At 46.3% G+C, this 26,354-nt stretch overlaps 1 protein-coding gene across 1 annotated transcript in view; it reads right to left on the bottom strand.

Moving 5' to 3' along the window:
- Nucleotides 1-24,160, bottom strand: part of brip1 (BRCA1 interacting protein C-terminal helicase 1) — a 282,553-nt gene extending 258,393 nt beyond the window's left edge. Inside the window, exons 1-5 of the mRNA XM_038814679.1 lie at nucleotides 24,025-24,160; nucleotides 16,294-16,405; nucleotides 12,235-12,402; nucleotides 7,926-8,056; nucleotides 4,886-5,014 (exon numbers count right to left, since the gene is read on the bottom strand). Coding sequence (XP_038670607.1) covers nucleotides 4,886-5,014; nucleotides 7,926-8,056; nucleotides 12,235-12,402; nucleotides 16,294-16,405; nucleotides 24,025-24,117 — 633 coding nt within the window. The 5' untranslated portion in view covers nucleotides 24,118-24,160. The remainder of the gene's footprint in view (nucleotides 1-4,885; nucleotides 5,015-7,925; nucleotides 8,057-12,234; nucleotides 12,403-16,293; nucleotides 16,406-24,024) is intronic.
- Between the last annotated feature and the right edge of the window lie 2,194 nt (nucleotides 24,161-26,354).

The following is a 26,354-nucleotide window of genomic DNA, read 5'->3' as shown; positions in this document are numbered from 1 at the left end:
ACCGTGTGTACCATCTACAAGATGCACTACAGAAACTCACCAACGTTCCTGAGACAGCATGCTCCAAGCCAACAATCGCTAACATCTAGAAAGACAAGGGCAACAGATGCATGGGAACACCACCACCATGAAGCTCCCCTCCACGTCACTCACCACCCTGACTTAGAAATATATAATTTCTTCATTGTGACTGGGTCAAAATCCTGGAACTGCCTCCCTAACAGCACTGTGGATGTACCTATACCACATGGCCTACAGTGGTTGAAGAAGGCAGCTCACCACTACCTTCTCAAGGGTAATTAAGGATGGGCAGTAAATGCTGGCCTAGCAAGCGAAGCCCACATCGCTTGAATATTAAAAAATCAATCCTTCAATCATTATGGCGCCTCTTTTCTGTAGACTTTCAATCGCTGCAATAGCCTTCTTGTACTTTAATAAACAGAATTGTACACAGTATGCATAGTGTGGTTCGACCAATGATTTATAAAGTGGCAGGATTTCCTCACTATTCGGTTCAATATTAACCTTATTATACATCCCAACAACTGATTTGCTTTATTCACTCCCACAGATGTCTTTACAGGACTAAAAATTATTAAAAACGGGAAAATTTATAGTTTAATCCCTTTAAAAATCAATGCTATCAAACATTCAAAGACCCAGTAATACCCATGAAATTTAAAAAAAAAATAAACATTTCATGGAGGTATTTTTTGGTTTTACAACAACGACAAAATAAACAACGTACATGAGTATATAAATATAGTGCAAAAAGCCTGCTTTCTCCCTTACAGATCCCACCTTTATTAACCCCCTACTCTAAGCTAAACTAACCCCCCCCCCCCACCTTCTGCTGACGATTAGTTGTCTGCAAAGAAGTCGACAAACGGTTGCCACCTCCGGGCGAACCCTAACAGTGACCCTCTCAAGGCAAACTTGATTTTCTCCAAACAGAGAAAGCTAGTCATGTCAGATAGCCAGGTTTCTGATTTTGAGGGCTTTGAGTCCCTCCAAGCTAATAATATCCATCTCCGGGCTACCAGGGAAGCAAAGGCCAGAACATCTGCCTCTTTCTCCTCCTGGATTCCCGGATATTCCAACACCCTAAAAATTGCCACCTCCAGACTCGGTACCACCCTTGTTTTTAACACCGTGGACATGACGGCTGCAAACCCCTGCCAAAATCCCCTGAGCTTTGGGCATGTCCAAAACATGTGGACATGGTTCACTGGCCCCCCTGCACATCTTGCACACCTATCTTCTACACCAAAGAACCTGCTCATCTGGGCCACTGTCATGTGAGCCCGGTGAACGACCTTAAACTGTATCAGGCTGAGCCTGGCGCATGTTGTGGACGCGTTGACTCTACTCAACGCATCCGCCCAGAGACTATCCTCTATCTCTTCTCCTAACTCCTCTTCCCACATGCACTTCAGCTCCTCAGTCTGCGTTTCCTCTGACCCATGAGTTCCTGATAGATGTCAGAGACCTTCCCTTCCCCCACCCACACTCTGGAAACTACCCTATCCTGTATCCCCCTTGGTGGTAGGAGCGGGAAGGTTGAGACCTGTCTACGTAGGAAGTCCCGCACCTGCAGGGACCTGAATTCGTTTCCCCTCGCCAATCCAAATTTCATCTCCAGCTCCCTCAAGCTAGGAAAGCTCCTTTCTATAAACATATCCCCCATCATCTTAATTCCTGCCCTCTGCCATCTCCGAAAACCCCGTCCACCCTTCCAGGGGCAAACCAGTGATTATTGCAGATTGGAGACCAGACCGATGCTCCCTCCGCTCCCACCTGCTTCCTCCATTCCCCCCAGACTCTCAGGGCTGCCACCGCCAAGGGGCTGGTGGAGTACCGTGCCAGTGGGAACGACGTTATCAACGCCCCCAAACTGGTGCCCTTACAGGAGGCCGCCTCCATACGCTCCCATGCCGACCCTCCCCCACCACCCATTTCCTGATCATGGCAATATTCGCCGCCCAATAGTAGTTACTGAAGTTTGGCAGCGCCAGCCCGCACTCTCCCTGGCTCCGCTCAAGGATCCCCTTTTTTATCCGCCCATTCAAAGCCAGTGATAACTTTGTTAACCCATTTATAAAAGGTCTGCGGAATAAAGATGGGGAGACAATGGAACACAAACAGGAATCTCAGAAGGACCATCTTCACCATCTGGATCCTCCCAGCTAATGACAATGGGAGTGCGTCCCACCTTCGGAAATCGTCCTTCATTTGGTCTACTAGTCGGCCCAGATTAAGTTTGTGCAACTGTTCCCATTCCCACGCCACTTGGATGCCTAGATATCTAAAGCCTCCCCTACCACTCTAAACAGCAGTTCCCCCAGTCACCTCTCCTGTCCCCTTGCCTGGATCGCAAACATCTTGCTTTTCCCCATATTTAGTTTGTACCCCGAAAACCGGCCAAATTCCTCCAGATTCCTCATGATTTCTTCCATGCCCTCTTCTGGGTCCGATACATACAGTAGCAGGTCGTCTGCGTAAAGCGAGACTCTGTGTTCCACTCCCCCCCAGACCAACCCCTTCCAGCCCCTTGAGGCTCTCAGCGCAATTGCCAGCGGTTATACCCATGAGAAACTACACGCTGCCCAAGCCCCAAGCAACTGTATTCTTTTACAATATGGAGCACAATCCAGATCAAAACATCTTAATCCGAATTAATTTTGTGAGCGTCTGCACAAACTAGACATTAAAGCATAGAGAGAAATTTCCATTTCAATTCTCTCAAGTTCAAGTTATATGAAGTGAACATGGAAATCAGTTCCATCATTATTGTATAGAATAAATACGGCACATTAACATGTTAGATAAATTACTGGAAATAATGAGATTATATGTGACATTCAAATACAAAGTTTTCTGATGGTTCTTATTTTAATAAAATTCCTCCCCTAAAATATGCAGCACAAAATTGAATTTTCAAACAGGACTTTTTGATCTGCAAGTCTGAAATTCAGTCTTTCAGCATAAGTCAGATTTTGTTTTTGCACTGTATTTAAAATTAAGCATTTAACTGTGAAGGAAATGGCAAAGGGGAGTCCAAAGAGTTCATAAGAAAGACGTTTATTCAGCATGACAACAGTATTTTCACAGGACCCGGTTATACATCTCAGGGTCCTCTCTCCTTTCTCTCAACTGCTACAGAATTTGACCTATTCTACTCGTGCTGGTTAACTCACAGTCCAATCCGCACTAGGGAATAATCATCCCCAGCTGGATGAGTCCAATCCGGTTATAACTCTCTCTCTCTCTCTCTCTCTCTCCCCCCCTCCCCCCAAGTCTGAAAACTCACTCAAAAGCACCCATGGAGGGGAGGACAGAGAAAAAAAACTGAAGAGAACAAGGAAGACAAAAACAACCCACAATGGCCAGACAACAAAAAAGCGTTTCGGGCCCAACAAGGCACCACAAAAACTGGAGAACAGGACCAACCAGCGTACTCCCCGCTGAACATTACGTCCAGCCCAACACCCTCACAAACCACGCAAAAGGGCGAAGCCACTAACAGCCGAGCATGGGGACAGTGCGCCCATTGAGTCTGACCCATCAACCCAAGGCCTTTTCGGCTCCGCTTAACTTTAGCCACAAAAGGGGCAGCACGGTTGCACAGTGGTTAGCACTGCTGCCTCACAGTGCTGTGGACCCAGGTTCGATCCCAGCTCCAGGTCACTGTTGGTATGGAGTTTGCACATTCTCCCCGTGTTTGCGGGGTCTCACCCCCAAAACCCAAATATGTGCAGGCTAGATGGATTGGCCATGCTAAATTGCCCCTGAATTGAAAAAAAAAATAATTGGGTATTCTAATTTATAAAAACAAAACCTTTCAGCCGCAAGGTGACTGGTGGGGGATGGGGGATCATCAGACAACTCCCAACACGACAACCCATATACCTCAAAAATGCTCCATAGCGTTAGCGTACAAAAAAGAGGGGGAAATTTACTGTGCCCACTGAACGCACAGGGAGGGAACTGTCGCCCAGAATTTATACAGAACCGATTCAATTAGGCACATCACTCAAAAAACACAAGGTCCACACACCCTAACAATGCCTGTAGGCACAAAACTTGCAGTCATGCGACAACATCAGTACCCATGTAAATTACCGTTGTAATCCATCTCATAATTCCAGCCACCATGGGACAGTCTTTCAAAATCAACGCCGCACTCACAAACCCCAACGACAGCCCAAAAGGACGGTGGCTAACTCCAAAAAGGACTCCCCAGTGAACGATTCTGCCATAGCAAACCAGCATCGCGAAACGGCCGTAAATGGAAAACGGAAAAAACAGTGCACAACCATCACCAGACGTCACCCTGATGACATCGCCTCCAATACTGCCGGACACATCAGACCTCCGAACACTCCCATCACACTTGCTCCAAAAGCTGGCATCAATCCTCGGCCCGGCGCTCACCTGCCGTTTCAATGCAAGTTCCGAAAGACGATCTCGCAGCAACGAAAAGTCCATACCTGAATCCACACTCTTTGGAAAAAAAAGGTTTGGGGAAGGCAGCCGACAGCTCTAATTCATCCTCGTCGCCAATGAAGTCAACGGCAAAGGAGACCGAAGAGGTCATATGAAAGACATTTATTCAGCACAACAGCAGTATTTACACAGGACCCAGTTGCACATCTCAGGGTCCTCACTCCTTTCTGTCAGCCACTACAGAAGTTGACCTATTCTACTAGTGTTGGTTAACTCACAGTCCAATCAGTACTAGGGAATAATCATCTCCGGCTAGATGAGTCCCATGCAGGTAACAACAAACTAGTAAACCAATTCCCCTGCTCTTTAGGATAAAACAAAACATGCATAATTTTAAAAAAGAAAATTGGCATCAATTATATTTAACAAGGAAACTTACCAATACTTCTGGGACATGCTGGGGTTCAGATTTCAAGTTCATTTTCCATGATCCATCATTGTCTTCATCCAAAATAGTTTTATCATCAATATAACATACTCCCTTCTCTACACATCTCCGCTTTCGAGCCTACAAAATAATGGCACAGAGAAAATGAACTAGTCACCCATGGACAGTTATCTCATTAGTATCCTAAATGTGTACCAGAACACAGTAAAATAGAAGGCATAGTAAAATCAAAAATGTTTATTAACTGTAGTCATACTGCGACATATTGGTTTTATCTTTTGCTAAGTAGATTTTCTTTTAGTATACAATTTCACCTTTCATTGCAAATCAATAACATTACCCTAAACGTTCACCTTTTGTTTCTTTGCCAACTTTCCCTCCTTTAATGTGTAGTTGGCAATAATTCTGAGCAACAAAAGTGTACTGGCTACAACAAAGGTTGAATTATGTGTAAATTCCTTATATGTTGCAGCAGTCAAATAGATTATATATTACTTAAACATTTATTTGATTTATTGTAACTCATGGCAGGCTTTTCCTGATGATGTGATCTAATCACAATAATATGTTAAACCTACAATGGATTTTTTAGCTCCTATGGCTACCCTTATTTCAACAAAATATTCAAAAATTCCACTACCTGGGGATCCAAATAGCCCATGACTGGAAAGGGATCCACAAATGGAATCTCACCAGCCTGATGGAGGAAGTAAAAAAGGACCTGCAAAGATGGAACACACTCCCACTCTCCCTCGCGGGGAGAGTCCAGACGATCAAAATGAACGTACTGCCCAGGTTCCTCTTCCTGTTTAGATCCATTCCGATCTACATCCCCAAGGCCTTTTTCAAAGTGCTGGACAAACTTATCATGGCGTTCGTATGGGGGGGTAAAAATGCTAGGATCCCAAAGAAGGTCCTACAAAAAACAAAATCCGGGGGGGGGCTAGCCCTCCCGAATCTACAATTCTACCACTGGGCGGCAACAGCCGAGCGAGTAAGGGGATGGATCCAGGAGCCAGAAGCCGAGTGGGTGCGTGCGGAGGAGGCCTCCTGCATGGGGACCTCCCTCCGGGCCCTCGCCACGGCAGCACTCCCATCCCCACCCAAAAAACACTCCAGCAGCCCAGTGGTGACAGCCACCCTCCAATCCTGGAACCAACTGCGGCAGCAATTTGGCCTGACCAAAATGTCGGACAAGGCTCCCATCTGCAACAACCATAGGTTCACACCAGCACTGACTGACGCCACCTTCAAAAGGTGGAGGCAAGACGGGGGGACACTGACAGTCAGGGACCTATACACAGACGACAGGATCGCAACACTGGACGAACTGACAGAGACATTTCGACTAGCTGGGGGGAACGAGCTACGGTACCTGCAACTCAAAAACTTCCTACGAAAGGAGACAAGGACGTACCCACAACCGCCACGACAGACACTACTGGAAGACCTACTGGACGCAAGTATCCTAGAGAAAGGGAACTGTAGCGACATGTATGACCGACTGGTAGAAAGGGACGACACCGTACTGGACGCAACAAGAATGAAATGGGAGGACGACCTGGGGATGGAGATAGGGTGGGGACTCTGGAGCGAAGCACTGCATAGGGTCAACTCCACCTCCACGTGCGCAAGGCTCGGCCTGACGCAACTAAAAGTGGTACATAGAGCCCACTTAACAAGAAACCGTATGAGTAGGTTCTTCCCGGAGGTGGAGGACAGATGTGAACGGTGCCAAAGAGGCCCAGCCAACCACGCCCACATGTTCTGGTCTTGCCCCAGACTTGTGGAGTACTGGACAGCCTTCTTCGAGGCTATGTCCAAAGTGGTGGGGGTGAGGCTGGAGCCATGCCCGATAGTGGCGGTCTTCGGGGTTTCAGACCAGCCAGATCTATTCCTGGGGAGGAGGGCGGACGCCCTTGCCTTTGCCTCCCTGATCGCCCGCCGTAGAATCCTGTTTGGCTGGCGGTCAGCAGCACCGCCCAGAGCTGCAGACTGGCTGTCCGACCTCTCGGAATCTCTCCAAATGGAGAAAATCAAATTCACCATCAGAGGGTCAGACGACGGCTTCCACAGAACGTGGAAGTCATTCATGCAATTGTTCCGGGACCTGTTTGTGGCCAACGAACAAGAGGAAGAATAGTCGGGTGGCCAAGAATCAGGGGAAAATGGACGGAAATCGGGGGAAGGTAGCCGGGGGGGGGGGTTCGTTATGGGGGTTTGATGGCAAGCTAAGGCCCAAAACCAAACTATAAATAAATGCCTATAAACATGTGCCTCGGCCATATTGGGGAATGTAAAATATGTATGCCGGCTCAAGGGGGCGGCCACAATTGTTATTATGAAGATGCTTACCTGTAAATATACATGTTAATTTTTGCATGTGTTTTTTTTTCTTCTCTAATAATTTGTAATATGTTGTATATAAAATATGAAAACTCAATAAAAAAACATTTTAAAAAAAACATTCAACAATCAGGGGCCTCACGGTAGCATGGTGGTTAGCATCAATGCTTCACAGCTCCAGGGTCCCAGGTTCGATTCCCGGCTGGGTCACTGTCTGTGTGGAGTCTGCACGTCCTCCCCGTGTGTGCGTGGGTTTCCTCCGGGTGCTCCGGTTTCCTCCCACAGTCCAAAGATGTGCGGGTTAGGTGGATTGGCCATGCTAAATTGCCCGTAGTGTAAGGTTAATGGGGGGGATTGTTGGGTTACGGGTATACGGGTATACGGGTTACGTGGGTTTAAGTAGGGTGATCATTGCTCGGCACAACATCGAGGGCCGAAGGGCCTGTTCTGTGCTGTACTGTTCTATTCTAACACCCTAACCAGTTTGCAAAACTTAGAACAGATATTCATCAGAAAATAACTAAGTGTTCTATTGTATTAACCTGTGCAATTAGTGCACACATAAGATACCAGTATGATATCTGATGTTGAACTGATTAGCAGAATCCAACCAACAAATGCTAACTCAATTGTAGAATTTTTCATGTACAATTTTAATCATGTATAAATAACTGTGAAAAAATACCTGTGGGTCATTTAAAGGCATACGGATCCGTTTCCTCTCTGTTTGAAAATCATCATCGCCCTGACTTAAAGGGCTTTTCATCATGGCATGCAACTTTGAGGCTAAGCTGTTCCTAGGTCTACATGCAGCATCTGGGAAATTTAAAAAAATCTGTTTTTGTCTTATATCCATGGAATTATAATGTATATCAAAATTTAATAAGGTGATAGGATCGCGGACGAAGTCCCAATTTTTGTTAGGATACCCAATAAGAGGGGTGGCACGTGGCGCAGTGGTTAGCACTGTGACTGCGGCGCTGAGGACCCAGGGTCGATCCCGGCCCCAGGTCACTGACCGTGCAGAGATGGCACATTCTCCCCATGTCTGCGTGGGTTTCACCCCACAACGCACAGATGTGCAGGTTAGGTAGATTGGCCACGCTAAATTGGCCACACTAAATTGCCCCTCAATTGGAAAAAATAAATAAATAATTAGGTACTCTTAAATTTAAAAACAAAATGATACCCAATGAGAAACCCCAAACAATTTGCAATTTGTAAAACTGGGAGGAAAGGATATTTCTCCCCAGGAGAGATGACTCTAACCAATAGGCATATTTTATGTTCTAACAAACTTTTATACACAGAATTAACCACATTATCAAAGAAATTACTTTACAATGAATAGTTAAAACAGTTCTTAAACAAAAGGAAAAGCTTTAACTCACTCTCTACACCTGCCAGTATACATATCCCAATGAAGCAAACCAATACAGTTCAAAATCCACTCTTAAATCAAGTTAGCAATCAGGGTTACTTGCTGTTCTCTGTACAAATCTTTGGAGGGAGACCATTTCAAGAACAACCTGAAAATCATTCCATCTTGTCAGACTCAAATCCTATGGCAAAACTGTCAAAACCAAACATAGACCTGGCTTCTCCCATTAATTACATCATCTGTATCCCACTAAGATGTCCCATGACCTGCTTAGCTAGGACTAAACACCATCCCTTACTAATGATCTACACCCAAGAGAAACTCCAAAAACATTAACAACATTCCATTAGCCACCAATATATAAACACGTAAATGATTAGAATCAATTATTTACTCACTTTTACATCACCTTAATGACAATTTTAGCACACATATTGCTGCTGCTTGGCTTCATATTAGCTTAACTGTGCCTTAAAATAACATTTAATGTTCTTTTTTGGCTTTGTTCTATCCGTCTCAACTGATCCAGAATATAATCTCCTCCCCAACTCAGCAGTTCTCTCCTGTTTCCCGAGGCAGTTTCCCGAGCTCTCCATCATGCTGAATTTAAAAACCTGCGCAATCCAGCCTCAGAAGGAAAAGAAAAGGAGGGAGAAAAAGAGATGCAGTGGTAGGAGCAGACGAGAAGATGGAATTGGTGGTGGAGAGAGAAAAGTGCAAAGGAGAGGGTGCTGAGAGAAATGTATTGAAAACAGATAAGAGACTAGCAAGACTGGAGAAAGAAAGACAATCAGAAAGTGGAAGACAAGATGAGGTGAGCAGACGAATAATCATGAGCAGCACCACAGATCTACCTCGATATGTTATAACTTATGGTGCGCACTTTCTGTCTCCTCAGCTTTCTTGACATGACGATGTGCACTAAACCTTTGTCAATATTCTTTATCGGCAATTTATATAGTAATGGGAAATGTTTATCGTTGTTCAGACTGTAGTTTCAGGCATGCCACCACTGGATGTCACTGTGGCACAAATCAGCCATAACTGACTTGTCTTTTTGCTCCTAACCAAAGTAAAGTTTTTAATGTTATTGATTTCCAAACACACATCTAAATATATGTAAATGATAAATATTCATTAAATTAATATCTCATTTTCAATTTATATATTTAAGAAGTGCTTGGATATGCACTTGAACTACCTTAACCTATAAGGTTACCGGCCACGAGCTGGAAAGTGGGATTAGTCTAGATAGCTCTTTTTCAGCCAGAAATGACATGACGGGCCAAATAGCCACCTTCTGAGCTATAAATTTCTAAATTACCATGATTCTTTTGCCCCATTCTCTCCTTTATTGCCTCCAGCCAACCATCCGTATTTGCACCTATTTTTCATTTAATTAACCATTCCAATTCTTTTTTCTTCATATTTATTTGATGCTACTGGTTTTCTGGGAAGCAGGGCTACATTTATATTGCCTTCTAGCAAGCTCAGCTAATTCTAGCTATTTATTTATTTTCTATATGGATATTGTTTAATTCACTTCTGGCCACAATATTATTTGTCTTGTACTCATGGCACCAGTATATTTATTTTATTCATGGATGCTACCAAAGAGCATGACCTAATAATAATTGTGGTCTTGTCACAACATATTTACTTAATTCTGTAGCTATTATTACTTTCATTCTTGGACCTGCTATTTATTTAATTCCCAAACCCAATCTTGTTATTCTGTTGCCCCAATATTATTTAAGTAATTCTGCAGCTCTCTTTCATGTTATTTTGGTGCCTAAATTTTTTAATATTTTCTGACCTCCTCCTTTATTTATGTAATTCCCGCCTCCTAATATATCTTTGCCATTAATATTATTTAATTAATTCACGGACTCAAAGTCTGCCTGCTGACCTTCCTGCTCAGCTCCAATACTATTTATTTAACTAATGAGCTGTTGTTCTGAAACATATCCTTCAATCCACCTCAGCAACACCATGGATTTCACATCCTGTCACCCTTCACTCTTTCAATATATTCTCCCATTTATTGTGAGCAAAATGTGGGCGCTCTGATAGTATTGTAAGAAATGTATAATTAATATAATATTGCTTTGAATGGCTCAAACCTTTACTCCTCAAGCTCAATGGAAGAACTTTAATATTAAGGGCGCGATTCTCCGCACTCCCGACGGTGCGGAGAATAGCATGGCTCGTAAAATTTTACGGCCACGTTGTTCCGACGCCCTCCCGCTATTCTCTCCCCCCCCCCCCCCCCCCCCCACGCCCGACTCCCGATACGAATCGCTGCCGCCGTTTTTTTACGGCCGGCAGCGATTCTCAGCTGATGGATGGGCCGAGTTCCCAGCCCTTTACGGCTGTTTTTACGAACGGCAAACACACCTGGTCTGGCCGTTCGTAAAAACGGCCGTAAATTGTCGATTTTTAAAACCATGGCACCGATTGGCACGGCAGTACCACGGCCGTGCCAAGGGTGCCATGGGCCCGCGATCGGTGGGCACCGATCGCGGGCAGCGGGCCCGATGCCCGCGCCCTCTTTGTCCTTCCGCCGCCCCGCAGTATCCATTCGCGGGGCGGCTGAGGGGCATCCCGGCCCGCGCATGCACGGGTTTCGCGCAAATGCGCGGCTGACGTCATATGACGCATCAGCCGGCGCTAACTCTGGCAAGCGGGCTTAACGAAATTCGTTAAGCCCGCGATGCCGGAGTTTACGGCGTTGGGCTGCTAGCCCCGACCGGGGACCAGAATCGGTTCCAGGTCGGGAAGGGGGGGGCTGGCGTCAAACCCGCCCGGATTTGACGCCAGCCTTACGATTTCTCCCCATATGGGAGAATCGCGCCCTAAGTGTCTGCAATAGCCTAGCCCCAGAATTGGCCACCAACACCCTTCTCCAACTTATTGAGGTGGGGGTAGAGGGAGAAAGAATTGTAGAGTGACAATGAGTGTTTACCCTTTAAGAGGTGGGGGAGGGGTTAAATCTGCTCAGTTAGCCCTGAAAAAAGCAATGTCCTTTTTTTAAAAAACAGGCTGTGGTTGAAGCAGTAATCAGACCTCACAGAACAGGTGATTAAATCACACCAACCGACAAACAAAAAAGCAGACATCTCCCAGCTTGAATTCTTTACTAAATATTGTGCATGGTTCTTGCAGTTAATACATAGACTTTCAATCCACTTAAGACTACAAATACTTCATTAAGACCTACTGAATGGTCTCCAACACCCTTCAACAGTGACCCACAGTTTGGGAACCCCTGCTCGTGTCTCAAATTTTTGTCCTCGGCTTTAAGTGCCTTCAGAGCTTCATCCCTTCGAATATACAACTCTACCACCCCCACCACAAAAAGTTTTCATTCCCCTGAGTCCAGCATCTTAAGCATCCCTTCACCCCATCGCTGCAGCTGTGCTTTTTGGTATCTTGCTGGGCAGGGGTCTCTAAATGACAAAGTCAGATGGTGCAATTAGCTCTAAAGAGAGTGCATGAAAAGTTATAACACTAAAAACATTTTGTATTAATGAAGAATTTTAAATGAAGAATTATTGAACACACAGTGGATAAATAGATTAGATAAATAAATAAATTAAGAGAATGTTGTTACCTTGGTTCAAACTTGGTGAGCATTTACCATTTTCAGCAACAGCGGAACTGGTCTGGCATGTTGCTGCTGTTGGAGTAGAAGGCATTCTTGCTGTGTGACAGGCACAATTACACACTTGCACTTTTTCTTGTTTCTTTTCATTTGGATAACTTTCATTTCCAACTTTCCCTGCACAAGACGAATTGTTTGTTAATACTAGCAGCAGCATATTTACTGCCCAAGAACTTCCGTTCCCCAATACCAGGAATGTCACAATGCTATAATATCACAATATAAAGAAAACAAAAGTGAAAATAAACTCATGCTATGTAACAAATTAGAACAGAAATGTACAACAGCAAAAGCATGTTGGGAGCAGGTTCAATGTACAACAGGTTCTCCAATGCCACTCTTTTGCAAATTAGATCAAGAAGCATCTTAAAATAGAGAGGAATCAGAGACAGTCTCCCATGGGCCTCTTCTGTACCTCTTAGTGACCAGTCAAGACAAGCATTAGGAAAGGTTGGATGCCAAATCACTCAAATGCACTCTCAAATTCTATATCTCTATAAAACCAAGATGAGGATTCAAAATGGGATGGTTCAATATGTTTAGTTCGTTGGTGAGAGGCTGACTAATAAAATCAGTCAAATCCCAGATCTGGCCTCCAGTCAATGATAAGTGTGTCCTGCAGCCAAGAAAACCTGACGGCTGATTCATAGAACAGTACCACACAGTACCCTTTGGCCCACAATGTTGTGCCGACCATTTATCCTAATCTAAGATCAACCTAACCTATGCCCCTTCAATTTACTGCTGTCCATGTGCCTGTCCAAGAGTCGCTTAAATGTCCCTAATGACTCTGACTCCACCACCTCTGCTGGCAGTGCATTCCACGCACCCACCACTCTCTGTGTAAAAAACCAACCTCTGACATCTCCCTATACCTTCTTCCAATTACCTTAAAATTATGTCCCCTCGTGACAGCCATTTCCGCCCTGGGGAAAAGTCTCTGGCTGTCCACTCTATTCATGCCTCTCATCACCTTGTACACCTCTATCAAGTCACCTCGCTTCCTTCTTCGCTCCAGTGAGAAAAGCACTAGCACCCTCAACCTTTCTTCGTAAGAAATGCTCTCCAGTCCAGGCAGCATGCTGGTAAATCTCCTCTGCACCCTCATTAATGATCTGTATAGAATGGCTTAAGGCTGTGAACACAGTGCTTAAATCTGAACTTATCAGGGATAGAATAGTTGAGGAAACAGCGGATGATATGCTCTCAAAGGAATCAAAGGAAGACCAAACCCTCAGGAAAGCTATCCAGAACATTAGGCTGTGTCAGATGATCTCAGCCCAATTGGTCATGGTATCCCTAGGTTACGGAGGTTTTGAAAAAAAAAATGGTGTAGAGTGGGAAGGGCTTTTGTTTTACGATCCCAGACTAGACCCCAACGGTGGCTAGAATACTGGCCGAAACACGAATATTTTAGTTTATTTTTAGACTGGTCAGAAAGATTGATTTGTTCCAGGATTGATTGCATGGAAAAAATAAGGCTTTGATATTTCTAAAACAAAACATTATAAATACAATATTAAACTTTTAACTTCACACCTGAAAAACCCTTAACACTACTGCTCAATTTCTTATTAAACAACAAGAAAAGAAACATGCAACTCTCAATCCAGTTTAAAAATTAGGAGGGCATATAATAATACTTGTTTTCTGAACAGATTATGGCTCTGTATAGAATCCCTTCAAACTCTGGTTGAATATCTTCTTTAACTGGGTTGTTTCAGCCTCATCCTTGTCCTCAGTCTAGTCTGTTTCTAAAATATTATTACTCTTTTAAAATTATCCGACTGGGAAAGAAAACTGCCTTTACTTGTGGTCTAAAAGAACATGGGATGCCAAATTAGACTTCACTTCAAAAGCCTTTCTCCAAAACACCTCTCTCTCCACAGCTTCTCATAATGTCTCTATTAGCTCTACACAGCAATGACATCACCTCCCCAAGCTAAAAAAACAATTAACTTTCCAGGAACTGAAAGCACATCAACTCACTGGGCACTTCCTCAGGCAAACTACTATGCATTAGCCCAGGCTGAAAAACACATTCCTTCATCAATTTCACCTGATGGCTGCTAAAACTATGCAAACCCTGCAGAGCAGAGGTCTTTTTTTTAAATGACCATTTCAGTCAATCACATTCCAACCCTAAATTGCCCATTACATTTATAATCCAATTTTCCTAAAATCTGCCAATAGTCACATTAGTAGATACAATTTTTATAGAATTGTTATTTAAGGATAGTAAATCAAGCTCCATCAAATGAGCTTTTTACCAAAATTCCTAACATAATAGATTAAACCGGAAGATCACAGAAGCACTGAGTAAGTATCTTCCCACAAAACAGACCCATTTAGAAATTCTCTCATTATTTGATTCTCATGATTTACACAATGAACAGATCCTAAAAGTTTATAGCCTTGTGATTTGCTGTAAGACATCTAGTATTATCCATATGTGGAATGGACTGCCTGCTGTGATAGTGGAGTCGGACACTTTAGGAACTTTCAAGCGGTTATTGGATAGGCACATGGAGCACACCAGAATGACAGGGAGTGGGATAGCTTAATCTTGGTTTCGGACAAAGCTCGGCACATCGAGGGCCGAAGGGCCTGTTCTGTTCTGTGCTGTACTGTTCTATGTTCTATGTACATATTCGCTATTATTTCCAGTAATTTTTTTTAACTTATCTTTCAGAATGGCAAAAAAGTGATTAGTACATGCCATCCAAAAGTAATAATAATTAATAATCTTTGTTATCACAAGTAGGCTTACATTAACACTGCAATGAAGTTACTGTGAAAAGTAAGGAGAAAGTCGGACTACAAAAAACAAATAATTGTTTCGATTGGCTTTTGATTTAGTTCCTTTTTCTCAAATTGTGTTAATAATGATGAATGGCAAGAATTTAAAATTTCAATATTTGCTTTGATTTTACTGACTGAAGGCTAGTTCTTGGTGATTAAGCGCCAAACCACAACTAAGTGCCATGATTTACCACGGTACGGCAAGAAGGCAGATCCCAAGACCACCCCAGCTGGAATGGGGATCGAACTGTGTTGTTGGTGTTAATCAGATTCATATGCAAGCTTTCTAACCAACTGAACTAACATCCGATATTACATCACCTGTCAAAATATCATCTTCTAGGGCAGCACGGTGGAGCAGTGGGTTAGCCCTGCTGTCTCACAGCGCCGAGGTCCCGGCTCTGCGTCACTTTCTGTGTGGAGTTTGCACATTCTCCCAGTGTTTGCGTGGGTTTCGCCCCCACAACCCAAGGATGTGCAGGGTAGGTGGATTGGCCATGCTAAATTTCCCCTTAATTGGAAAAAATGAATTGGGTACTCTAAATTTATTTATTTTTTAAATCTTAACGCAGATTTGCAAATCAAGCACTTACTCAGTCAGGGCAAGAAACATTAAGATGGAATTGAAGTTAATTCTAAATGTATCAAATTGGCTGCTGGACACTACACGCCTACCAACATGATAATTTACTTACGTAAATTTGACTGTTCTTATTTTTCACTCAAGTGAATTATTATTCATTTGCTGAGGGAATACCTTTTGTAGCAAAGCAAGCAGCAAAGTGGGCAGAACGGTAGCACAGTGATTAGCATAATTGCTTCACAGCTCCAGGGTCCCAGGTTCGATTCCCGGCTTGGGTCACTGTCTGTGCGGAGTCTGCACGTTATCCCAGTGTGTGCGAGGGTTTCCTCCGGGTGCTCCGGTTTCCTCCCACAGTCCAAAGATGTGCAGGTTAGATGGATTGGCCATGCTAAATTGGCCTTAGTGTCCAAAATTGCCCTTAGTGTTGGGTGGAGTTACTGAGTTATGGGGAGAGGGTGGAGGTGTGCGGTTGGGAAGGGTGCTCTTTCCTCGAGCCGGTGCAGACTCGATGGGCCGAATGGCCTCCTTCTGCACTGTAAATTCTATGTATCTATGAAATCAAAACCAAAGGATTACCCATCAAAGCTTCAGACAGTACCTAAGAAATAAACAGTAAACCTTACCATATTGAGATTGTTGCCAGGCCAATGTAGAGCAAAGCAGTGCGAGACTCTTTCCACTCCCAGTTGGACTCTCTAACAGACAGTGTTTTTGACAGTTCAAACCTCGAACAATCTGAACAAAAGCAAATGAGACCAACATGAGCCTCTGAATTACATCAGCGAGTCGCAACATCAAGATCAAAAGAGTAAATATAGGCTTTCGCTCCTGGATTAGTGATAAGTATCCCTCAATTCAGAATTGGCATTAAATTATAATGGAGTGTATGCCTATAGAGTTTCTTTCTTGCATACTCCGTTCTAAATCGGATGCATTCCGGAAAGTATGGGACCCTTATCTCAAGTTTATAGGTTCCGCAATGTCCGACTTGATCCTACAAGGATCTCCATATTTGGCACCATTTTGAATTCGCTGTACGTGAAGGTGTGCACCCTTTTATTTTTAAAATGTATTTATTCAACGTTTTTCAATAATTTTACAAAACACTCCAAAAAGGAAAATAATACAAAGGAAAAAGGGCAATATGCCAACCAAACAGAACAACTTAAGCCTCTAAACCTTAAATAGTTTAACAAATTAACACCCAACTCAAAACAAAATAGGGCAAGTGCCCCTTTCAAAAAGGAAAAGAAATCAGCACCCCCCCCCCCTTGAGTTGCTGCTGCTGTTGACCTCCACCTAACATTCTGCAAGAAAGTCAAGGAACGGTTGCCACCACCTGGAGAACCCCTGTAAAGGCCCTCGCAAGGCAAACTTTATCTTCTCCAACCTGAGAAACCCCGCCATGTCACTGACCCAAGCCTCTACGCTTGGGGGCTTCGCGTCCCTCCACATTAACAAAAGCCTTCTCCGGGCTACCAAGGAGGCAAAGGCCAGAACTCCGGCCTCTTTCGACTCCTGCACTCCCGGATCATCCAATACCCCAAATATCGCTATCTCCAACTCGGTTTTACCCAAGTATCCAAGACCTTGGACATAACCTTTGCAAAACCCTTCCAAAACTCCGCAAGCGCCGAGCACGCCCAGAACATATGGGCGTGGTTAGCTGGGCTCCCCAAACACCTCACACATCTGTCCTCCACCCCAAAAACTTACTCATCCTCGCCCCCGTCATATGCGCCCTGTGTACCACTTTAAACTGGATAAGGCTGAGCCTGGCGCAAGATGAGGAATTGACCCTGCCCAGGGCGTCAGCCCACAGGCCCTCATCTAGCTCCTCACCCAGCTCCTCTTCCCACTTGCACTTCAGATCCTCCACCTCCTGTAGCTCTTGGTATATCTCCGAGATCTTACCCTCTCCAACGCACAGGCCCGAGATCACCCTGTCCTGTATCCTTCGGGCAGGCAGCAGTGGGAATTCCCCTACCTGCCTCCTGACAAACGCCCGAACCTGCATATACCTGAAGGCATTTCCCGGGGGTAACCCAAATTTCTCCTCCAGTGCCCTTAAGCTGGCAAAAGTCCCGTCAATGAATAAATGCCCCATCCTTCTAATTCCCGCCCGGTGCCAGCTTCGGAACCCACCATCGATCCTGCCCGGAGCAAACCTATGGTTGTTTATATCAGGGACCAGACTGAGGCCCCCATCTCCCCCCTATGCCGTTTCCATTGCCCCCAAATCCTCAGCGTCGCCGCCACCACCGGGCTCGTGGTATACCGCGTCGGCGTAAGCGACAACAGTGCCTACACAAGACGCCGCCTCTAGTCTTTTCCATGCTGCCCCCTCTCCCTCCATTATCCATTTCCGAATCATCGACACGTTTGCTGCCCAGTAATAGATGCACAGGTTCGGCTGCGCCAACCCCCCCCCCCGCCCCGGATTGCACTCCAAGAACAGTCTCTTAACCCTCGGGGTCTTATTTGCCCACACAAATCCCATAATACTCTTGCTCACTCGCTTGAAAAAGGCCTTAGGGATGAGAATGGGCAGGCACTGAAACACGAACAAGAACCTAGGGAGGACCGTCATCTTGACAGACTGCACCCTGTCCGCTAGGGAGAGTGGTAGCATATTCCACCTCCTAAAGTCCTCCTCCATCTGGTCCACTAACCGCGCCAGATTGAGTTTATGCAAGACCCCCCCAACTCTTGGCCACCTGGATACCCAAATACCGAAAACTCCTCTCCACCATCTTGAGCGGCAGCTCCTCCAACCTCCTTTCCTGGCCCCTCGCATGCACCACAAAGAGCTCGCTCTTCCCAACGTTAAGCTTATATCTCGAGAAGTCTCCAAACTCCCTAAGGGTCTGCATGATCTCCTCCATCCCCTCCACCGGATCCGCGATGTATAGAAGCAGGTCATCCACGTATAGTGAGACACGGTGCTCCTCCCCCCCCCCCCCCCCCCCCCCCCCCCCCGGACCAAACCCCTCCAGCTTCTGGACCTCCTCAACGCCATGGCCAGCGGCTCAATCGCCAAGGCAAACAGCAGGGGGGACAGGGGGCACCCCTGCCTCGTTCCACGGTACAGCCTAAAGTACTCTGATCTCAACGGGTTCGGCGATACACTCGCCACCGGGGCCTGGTATAACAATTTAACCCACCCTATGAACCCCTCCCCAAACCTGCCCAGAACCTCCCACAGGTACTCCCACTCCACCCAGTCAAAGGCCTTCTCCGCGTCCATTGCCGCCACCACTTCTGCCTCCCCCCCTCCGAGGGCATCATAATCACATTCAGTAGCCTCCGCACATTTGCATTCGGCTGCCTGCCCTTCACAAACCCTGTCTGATCCTCATGTATCACTCCCGGGACATAATCCTCAATCCTAGTGACCAGGACCTTCACCAACAACTTGGCATCCACATTGAGGAGTGAAATCGGCCTATACGAGCCACACTGCAGCGGGTCTTTGTCCCGCTTGAGAATAAGCGAGATCAGAGCCCGCGACATCGTCAGGGGAAGAGTTCCTTTTTCTATCGCCTCGTTAGAAGTTCTTAACAGCAACGGGGCCAACAGTTCCGAGAACTTCCTATAGAACTCAACCGGAAACCCATCCGGTCCCAGGGCCTTGCCCGTTTGCATGCTCCCCAACCCCTTAACCAGCTCCTCCATCCCGATCGGGGCCCCCCCTCTACCTGCTCCTCCTCCACCCTCGGAAACCTCAATTGGTCCAGGAACCGCCGCATACAAGTTCCTATAGAAGTCCCTAAAGACCTCATTTATTTTGGCTAGACTCCGCACCGTGTTCCCTCCCATGTCCCTGATTCCCCCAATTTCCCTAGCCGCCTCTTTCCTTCGCAGCTGATGCGCCAGCATCCGACTCGCCCCCTCCCCATATTCATACATTGCACCTTGTACCTTCTTCCACTGGGCCTCAGCTTTCCCCGTAGTCAGCAAGTCACACTCCGTTTGGAGGCTCCGGCCCTCCTTCAGCAGTCCCTCCTCTGGGGATTCCGCATATCTCCTATCCACGCTAAGTAGCTCTCCTACCAATCTCTCCCTCTCCCTCTTTTCTCTGTGAGTCCTGATGGAGATTAGCTCCCCTCTGACCACCGCCTTCAGCGCCTCCCAGACCACATTCACCGGGACCTCCCCATTGTCATTGGCCTTCATATACCTTTGTATGCATCCCCGGACCCTCCCACAGACCTCCTCATCCGCCAACAATCCCATGTCCATGCGCCACAGCGGGCGCTGGCCCCTCTCTTCCCCTAACTCCAGCTCCACCCAGTGTGGGGCGTGATCCAAAATCGCAATGGCCAAATACTCCATCCCCTCCACTCTCAGGATCAGCGCCCTGCTTACCATGAAAAAGTCTATCCGTGAATAGGCCTTGTGCACGTGGGAAAAGAAGGAGAACGCCCTCGCCCTTGGCCTACCGCCCCCCCCCCCCCCCCCCCCCCACCCCCCACCACCACCACCATCTGATCCATAAACTCCCTCAGGACCTTGGCCGCAGCCAGTCTCTTACCCAACCTTGACCTAGACCGATCCAGTGGCGGGTCCAGTACCATGTTGAAATCCCCCCCCCCATAATCAGGTTCCCAGCCTCCAGATCCGGCTTAACATCCGCTTCATGAACCCTGCATCGTCCCAATTTGGGGCATATACATTCACCAGCACCACCCGGGCCCCCTGCAGCCTACCACTCACCATCACATAACGGCCCTCTTTATCCGCCACAATACCCACCACCTCGAAAGTCACCCGCTTGCTCACCAAGATTGCTACCCCCCTGTTCTTCACGTCCAGTCCGGAGTGAAAGACCTGCCCCACCCATCCCTTCCTCAGCAGAGGCTCCCCGCCCCGACTCTCCTTCTTATCTCCAGCTCCTCGGCCAGTACAGCAGCAACCCAGTTCCCCTACCCCCCCCCATCCCCAGCCAAGCAATTGCTTAAGCCCCCTGCTCCCCTCATTGCACTCCCGTAAGTCAGCTGACTTCTGCTGACCCCGGCCGCTCCTGTCTCTGCCACCGATCCCCCCGTAGGATTCCCCCCCAAAGTCCAAGTCCACCCCTCCACTCCCCCTACAAACCGATGTGGACTCCAATCCAGTACCGCCCTCCGCATCAGGCCCCGCCCCTGCCTTTCCGCGGGAAAAGAAAACCCGCGCTCCCTGTCTGGGCTGACCCCGCCCTCTATGGCGCAGCTCCTTTCTCCTGCAACCTCGCCCCAATCCCCAGAGGCCGAGGGTCTCCGGCCCACACTCCCCCCATCGAACGCGGGGAATAACCCCTCCCAAACCAGCACACATACAGAAAAAACACAAATATCATCCCCTCCCACTCCCCAACATCCCCCAAAGCATGCTACAGACCACTAATTTGAGTCCAGCTTCTAATCTTTGATAAAGGTCTACGCCTCATCCGGCGTATCAAAAGAGTGGTGTTGGTCCTGATACGTGACCCACAGTTGCACTGACTGCAACAGCCCAAACTTCACCCCCTTTCCGTGGAGAACCGCCTTGGCCCGATTGAATCCTGCCCTCTTCTTTGCCAGCTCTGCACTCCAGTCCTGATAGATGGGGATTTCAGCATTCTCCTACCTGCTGCTGCGCTCCTTCTTCGCCCATCTCAAGACACGCTCCCTGTCGGTGAAACGGTGAAACCTCACCACCACAGCTCTCGGTGGCTCATTCGCCCTCGGTCTCCTCGCCAGGACTCTGTGCTCCCCATCCAGCTCCAAGGGCCTTGGGAAGACTCCCGCACCCATCAGCATACTCAGCATTGTAGCCACATACGTCCCAGCATCCAACCCCTCCACACCTTCAGGGATACCCAGAATCCGCAAATTCTTCCTCCTCGACCTGTTCTCCAGATCCTCAAATTTCTCCTGCCATTTTTTATGTCGCGCCTCCACTTTCACTGCCAGGCCCAGGATCTCGTCCTTGTTAAACGAGGCCTTCTGCTGCCCCTCTTTAATCGCAGTCCCCTCCATCCTCTGAGTCTCTACCAGCCTTTTTCGATCGACGCCTTCATAGGTGCCAATATCTCCGCCTTCAATTCCACAAAGCAGCTTCTTAGAAACTCTTGCTGCTCCCGCGACCACTGAGTCCACGCTGCCTGGTCTCCGCCTGCCGCCATCTTGCTTTTTCGGGCCCGTTCTCCTCTCTTCTCTAATGCCACTTTTTTGACCGCGCCGTTCCTGGTCCACCCCATACAGTGCTGGAGGAACCTCACTGCCATCTTCCACACCAGGAATCGTCGTCCAAGTGCCGCTGGGGCTCCTTAGAAGGGCCCAAAAGTCCATTCACGGCGGGAGCTGCCGAACGTGCGACCTACCCAGGCATAGCCGCAACCGGAAGTCCCCACACTTTTTTTTTTGTTTGCATGGCCTCAACCTCTTCGCCCCTATTCCCTAGTCTACCATGCTTTTTTTTATACATTGCATGGTTGGAGGTATGAAGTCGAAGAATCAACTGTTTCGGCGTCCCTGTCATTTTCTGTACTCATGCATGCAGATGCATTTATCCTGTACTGTATCAGTTTTTTGAGGATTTGTTGTGTTATTTGTAAAAATGAAAAATCTCGAATACAAATATATTACTAAAAGAGTAAAGAACAGTAAGGTAATTGTATCTTTGGCTGTAATGCTAAGTTAGCATTGAAGAATACCTACTAATCTTGACAAACTCTTTTTTCGTCAGCCAGGCATCGAAGTAATGCAGAAACCAATCCCCAATTCAAGCAAATTTAAACTATACACCTACCAGTAGGATTTCTGTTTGCCAAATACAGAATGCACACATTCTTCCTTTCGGATAACAAACCACATAAATTTGTAAACATTAGATTGGAAAGTTCAGAACTCCCAAATGCGCACAGTGGTTCTGTTGGAGTCTAATAAGGCAATACCATATTGTCTACCAGAGCAAACCAGCTGTATTTCTTGTTTATAGGCTTTCCATTGATTACCCTGTTGGAATATTCCCAGCTCCCCAGGAACAGGTCTAGCCCTTGTCATGACAATGTCGCTTTAAGAAATCTTTGCCTGCTCATGTTACTGCAGTGATGTCAGATTGTGGGTGGAGCTGAGCTCTGGTTCTGCTTTTGGTTTCACTTTGAGAAAAGCTTGGGTGTGTCTGTCTTTTTGGTTTCGTTTTTCAGTGTGCTGCAGCTGAAGTCAGACAAAGCAGCTGTACTGTTGATCTCTCTGCCATCAAAAGACTATCTCGTAATCATTTGGTGAATTCAGAATTGTAAATATTTTCAGTAGTGAATGTAAACCCTGATGTTCTTTTTAAAGGTTCGTTAAGTCTTATCATAGAATTTACAGTGCAGAAGGAGGCCATTCGGCCCATCGAGTCTGCACCGGCTCTTGGAACGAGCACCCTACCCAAGGTCAACACCTCCACCCTATCCCCATAACCCAGTAACCCCACCCAACACTAAGGGCAATTTTGGACACTAAGGGCAATTTATCATGGCCAATCCACCTAACCTGCACATCTTTGTGACTGTGGGAGGAAACTGGAGCACCCGGAGGAAACCCACGCACACACGGGGAGGATGTGCAGACTCCACACAGACAGTGACCCAAGCCGGAATCGAACCTGGGACTCTGGAGCTGTGCTATCCACAATGCTACCGTGCTGCCCTTCTGGGTGTTAAAAAGACAGCATACAGATTACTTAGTGTTGTATTCTTTGGGGGTGTATTTGATTTACTGGTTGCTAAGATGTTCACAATTTGTTTTAGACAGGTTAACTTGAGTTCATAGAATAAACATTATTTTGCTTAAAAAAATACTTTTCTATTTCTGCTGTACCACACCTGTAGACTGTGTGCTCCCCATACCACAATCTATTAAAAGTTGTGGGTCAGGTGAACTCCAAGATACACTTTGAGGTACTCTAAACCCTGGCCCATAACACCCTACAGATTCCATTGGTGACCAGGCTGACTGATTGATTTTTAACAATGCTGTAGACTTGTCTGCCCAAGTATTAGATTACCGGCTCTACCATATACATTTAGATTCATTCATTGTCACGTGTACCGAGGTACAGTGAAAGTTTTGTTCTGCGTACAGTCCAGGCAGATCACTACATACATGAAAATGTAGAACATCCGATAAATACATGAGGATACATAAACATAGACTGTGGGTGTGGTATACGGTATATTGTGCTGTATATAGGGGTTATGTGATTGACAACTTCCATCACCAGGGGCGTTATCTTAGAATCACCTTTGCCCATCTATCTCCTGTCCATTCCATAGAATAATCACAAACTGGCCACCATTCATTCAATTGTGCTCAATTGCCTGAATATATGAAAACAATACTTACTGAATTCATCATGGCGAGCTGAGATGGGTATGCCTTGTATGGAAAAAGAATTTTCACACCACCAATCGTGTATTCAGATGCTGATGATGCCATTTTAATGAGTCAATCGTGATGCACATCAAGAAAGCTGAAATCTGTAAAGGAGATTTAAAAGACTTTTATCTGGACTAAAATATATTCATTCCCATTTTCAATATCACTCAAAAGAGCAATCATTTAAACTTAAGGCTGCAGGGATTCTGGGTAAATCTTCGAAATTGAGAAGATAAGAAACTGACTGAATTACTCACTATTAGAGCTATGAGAGGCTGGGGAGGACACGTGGGATATTCTGGGTTCAGTTTTGGGACTATGCTGTTTCTAATTTATATCAATGAAATAGATTATTTTTTAAACTAATAATAATCTTTATTATTGTCACAAGTAGGCTTACATTAACACTGCAAAGAAGTTACTGTGAAAATCCCCTCATCGCCACACTCGGGTGCCTGTTTGGTTACACTGAGAGAAGTTTCAGAATGTCCAAATTACCTGACAGCACATCTTTCGGGACTTGTGGTAGGAAACGGGAGCACCCGGAGGAAACCCACGCGGACACAAGGAGAACATGCAGACTCCGCACAGACTGTGACCCAAGCCGGGAGTAGAACCTGGGACCCTGGAGCTGTGGAGCAACAGTGCTAAACACTTTGCTACCGTGCTGCCCTATGGTCACATGGCAATGCAATGATCAAATATCAGGTGATAAATCAGAAGGTCACTGTAAATTAACAGAATGAATTGGACAATATGTGGGCAGAGAAATAGAACATGAAGTTTAATGCAAGTGCAAAGTACTGCATGTGATATGGAAAACAAAATAACAGGAGTGGTGTTGAAATAGCTGAAGATAAAGCAACAATGCTTATCATGTCCAACCAATCCAGAGCAGATATTAACAAACCCAAAGAAATGTGGAGGCAGGGAACACCAATAATACTGACCCCCACCTCTCCCCCCCCGCGCATCTTCCTCCTCCCCCCCCACCCCCCTTCCTCCCCCTCCCCCCTCCTTCCTCCCCCCCCTTCCTCCCCCCACCCCCTCCTTCCTCCCCCACCCCCTCCTTCCTCCCCCCACCCCCCCTTTCCCTCCCCCCCCTTCCTCCCCCACCCCCTCCTTCCTCCCCCCCACCCCCCCTTTCCCTCCCCCTCCCTCCCCCCCTTTCCCTCCCCCTTTCCCCCCCTTCCCCACCCCCCCCTTTCCCTCCCCCTTTCCCCCCCTTCCCCATCCCCCCCCTTTCCCTCCCCCTTTCCCCCCCTTTCCCCCCCTTTCCCACCCCCCCCTTCCACATGCCATTCCTCCAAGTCATGAGAGAAGACTGAGGACATTTGAGCTTAACAGAATGGCAAGAAGGAATCCAAAAGGTTACTTCATAGAATTATGTTGGTTGATAAGAAATGGTAAATCTGGGTTATTATTTTAAATTTTGGAAGTAAAATAGGTGAACAAAGGTTCAAAATAGTAAAAAGTAAAATCTAGGGCTATCATTAGAAAATGCTTCTGAACAAAGAGTGATCCACGGGACAGACATTCAGTTATATTAATGAAGGTGAAAACCTTGGACTCATTCAAGACTTTATAATAGTTTTTAAAAGGATGAATTTAGATGCACCATACTTGTATCTAAGCCACATGATTTTGTATAATGACAGCTATACAAGTCTGTGTGGCACAATGAACAGTATTGATGTAGTTCCTTATGCAAACACAAAGTATCAAGATGTCCATTAATAATCTTTGCATGCCTAAATTATAACCTAAACTAACAGGGGAGGTAGTGGTGAAGTGGCACTATCACTGGACTGGTGATCCAGAGACCCAGGGTAATACGATGGGGACCCAGGTTTCAATCCCACCACGGCAGGTAGTGGAAATTGAATTCAACAAACATCTGGAGGTAAGAGGAAATTTGCAGTCCTCCCCTTGTCCTGTCTACATGTGACTCCAGATCCAGAGATGTGGTTGACGTTTAAATGCTCTCTGAAATGGTCTGGCAAGGCACTCAGTTGCATCAAAGTCAATAAAAAGGAAAGAAACCAGACGGATCACCCAACATTGACCTCGGCACTGGACAATGGCAAACCCAGCCGTACCGACCCTATCCTAGGCCCAACCATTTTCAGTTGCTTCATCACTGAACATCCTTCAAACATAAGGTCAGATGTGGGGATGTTCACTGATGATTGCATAATTTTCAGCAACATTCACATGATAAGTGGTAAGAAACATTTGTGCCACACAAGTGCCAGGCAGTGAATATCTCCAATAAGAGAGAATCAAACCATCGCTCC

This window comes from Scyliorhinus canicula, chromosome 12 (genome assembly GCF_902713615.1).
Source record: "Scyliorhinus canicula chromosome 12, sScyCan1.1, whole genome shotgun sequence".
Taxonomy (NCBI): domain Eukaryota; kingdom Metazoa; phylum Chordata; class Chondrichthyes; order Carcharhiniformes; family Scyliorhinidae; genus Scyliorhinus; species Scyliorhinus canicula.
This window is presented reverse-complemented; position numbering and strand designations above follow the sequence as displayed.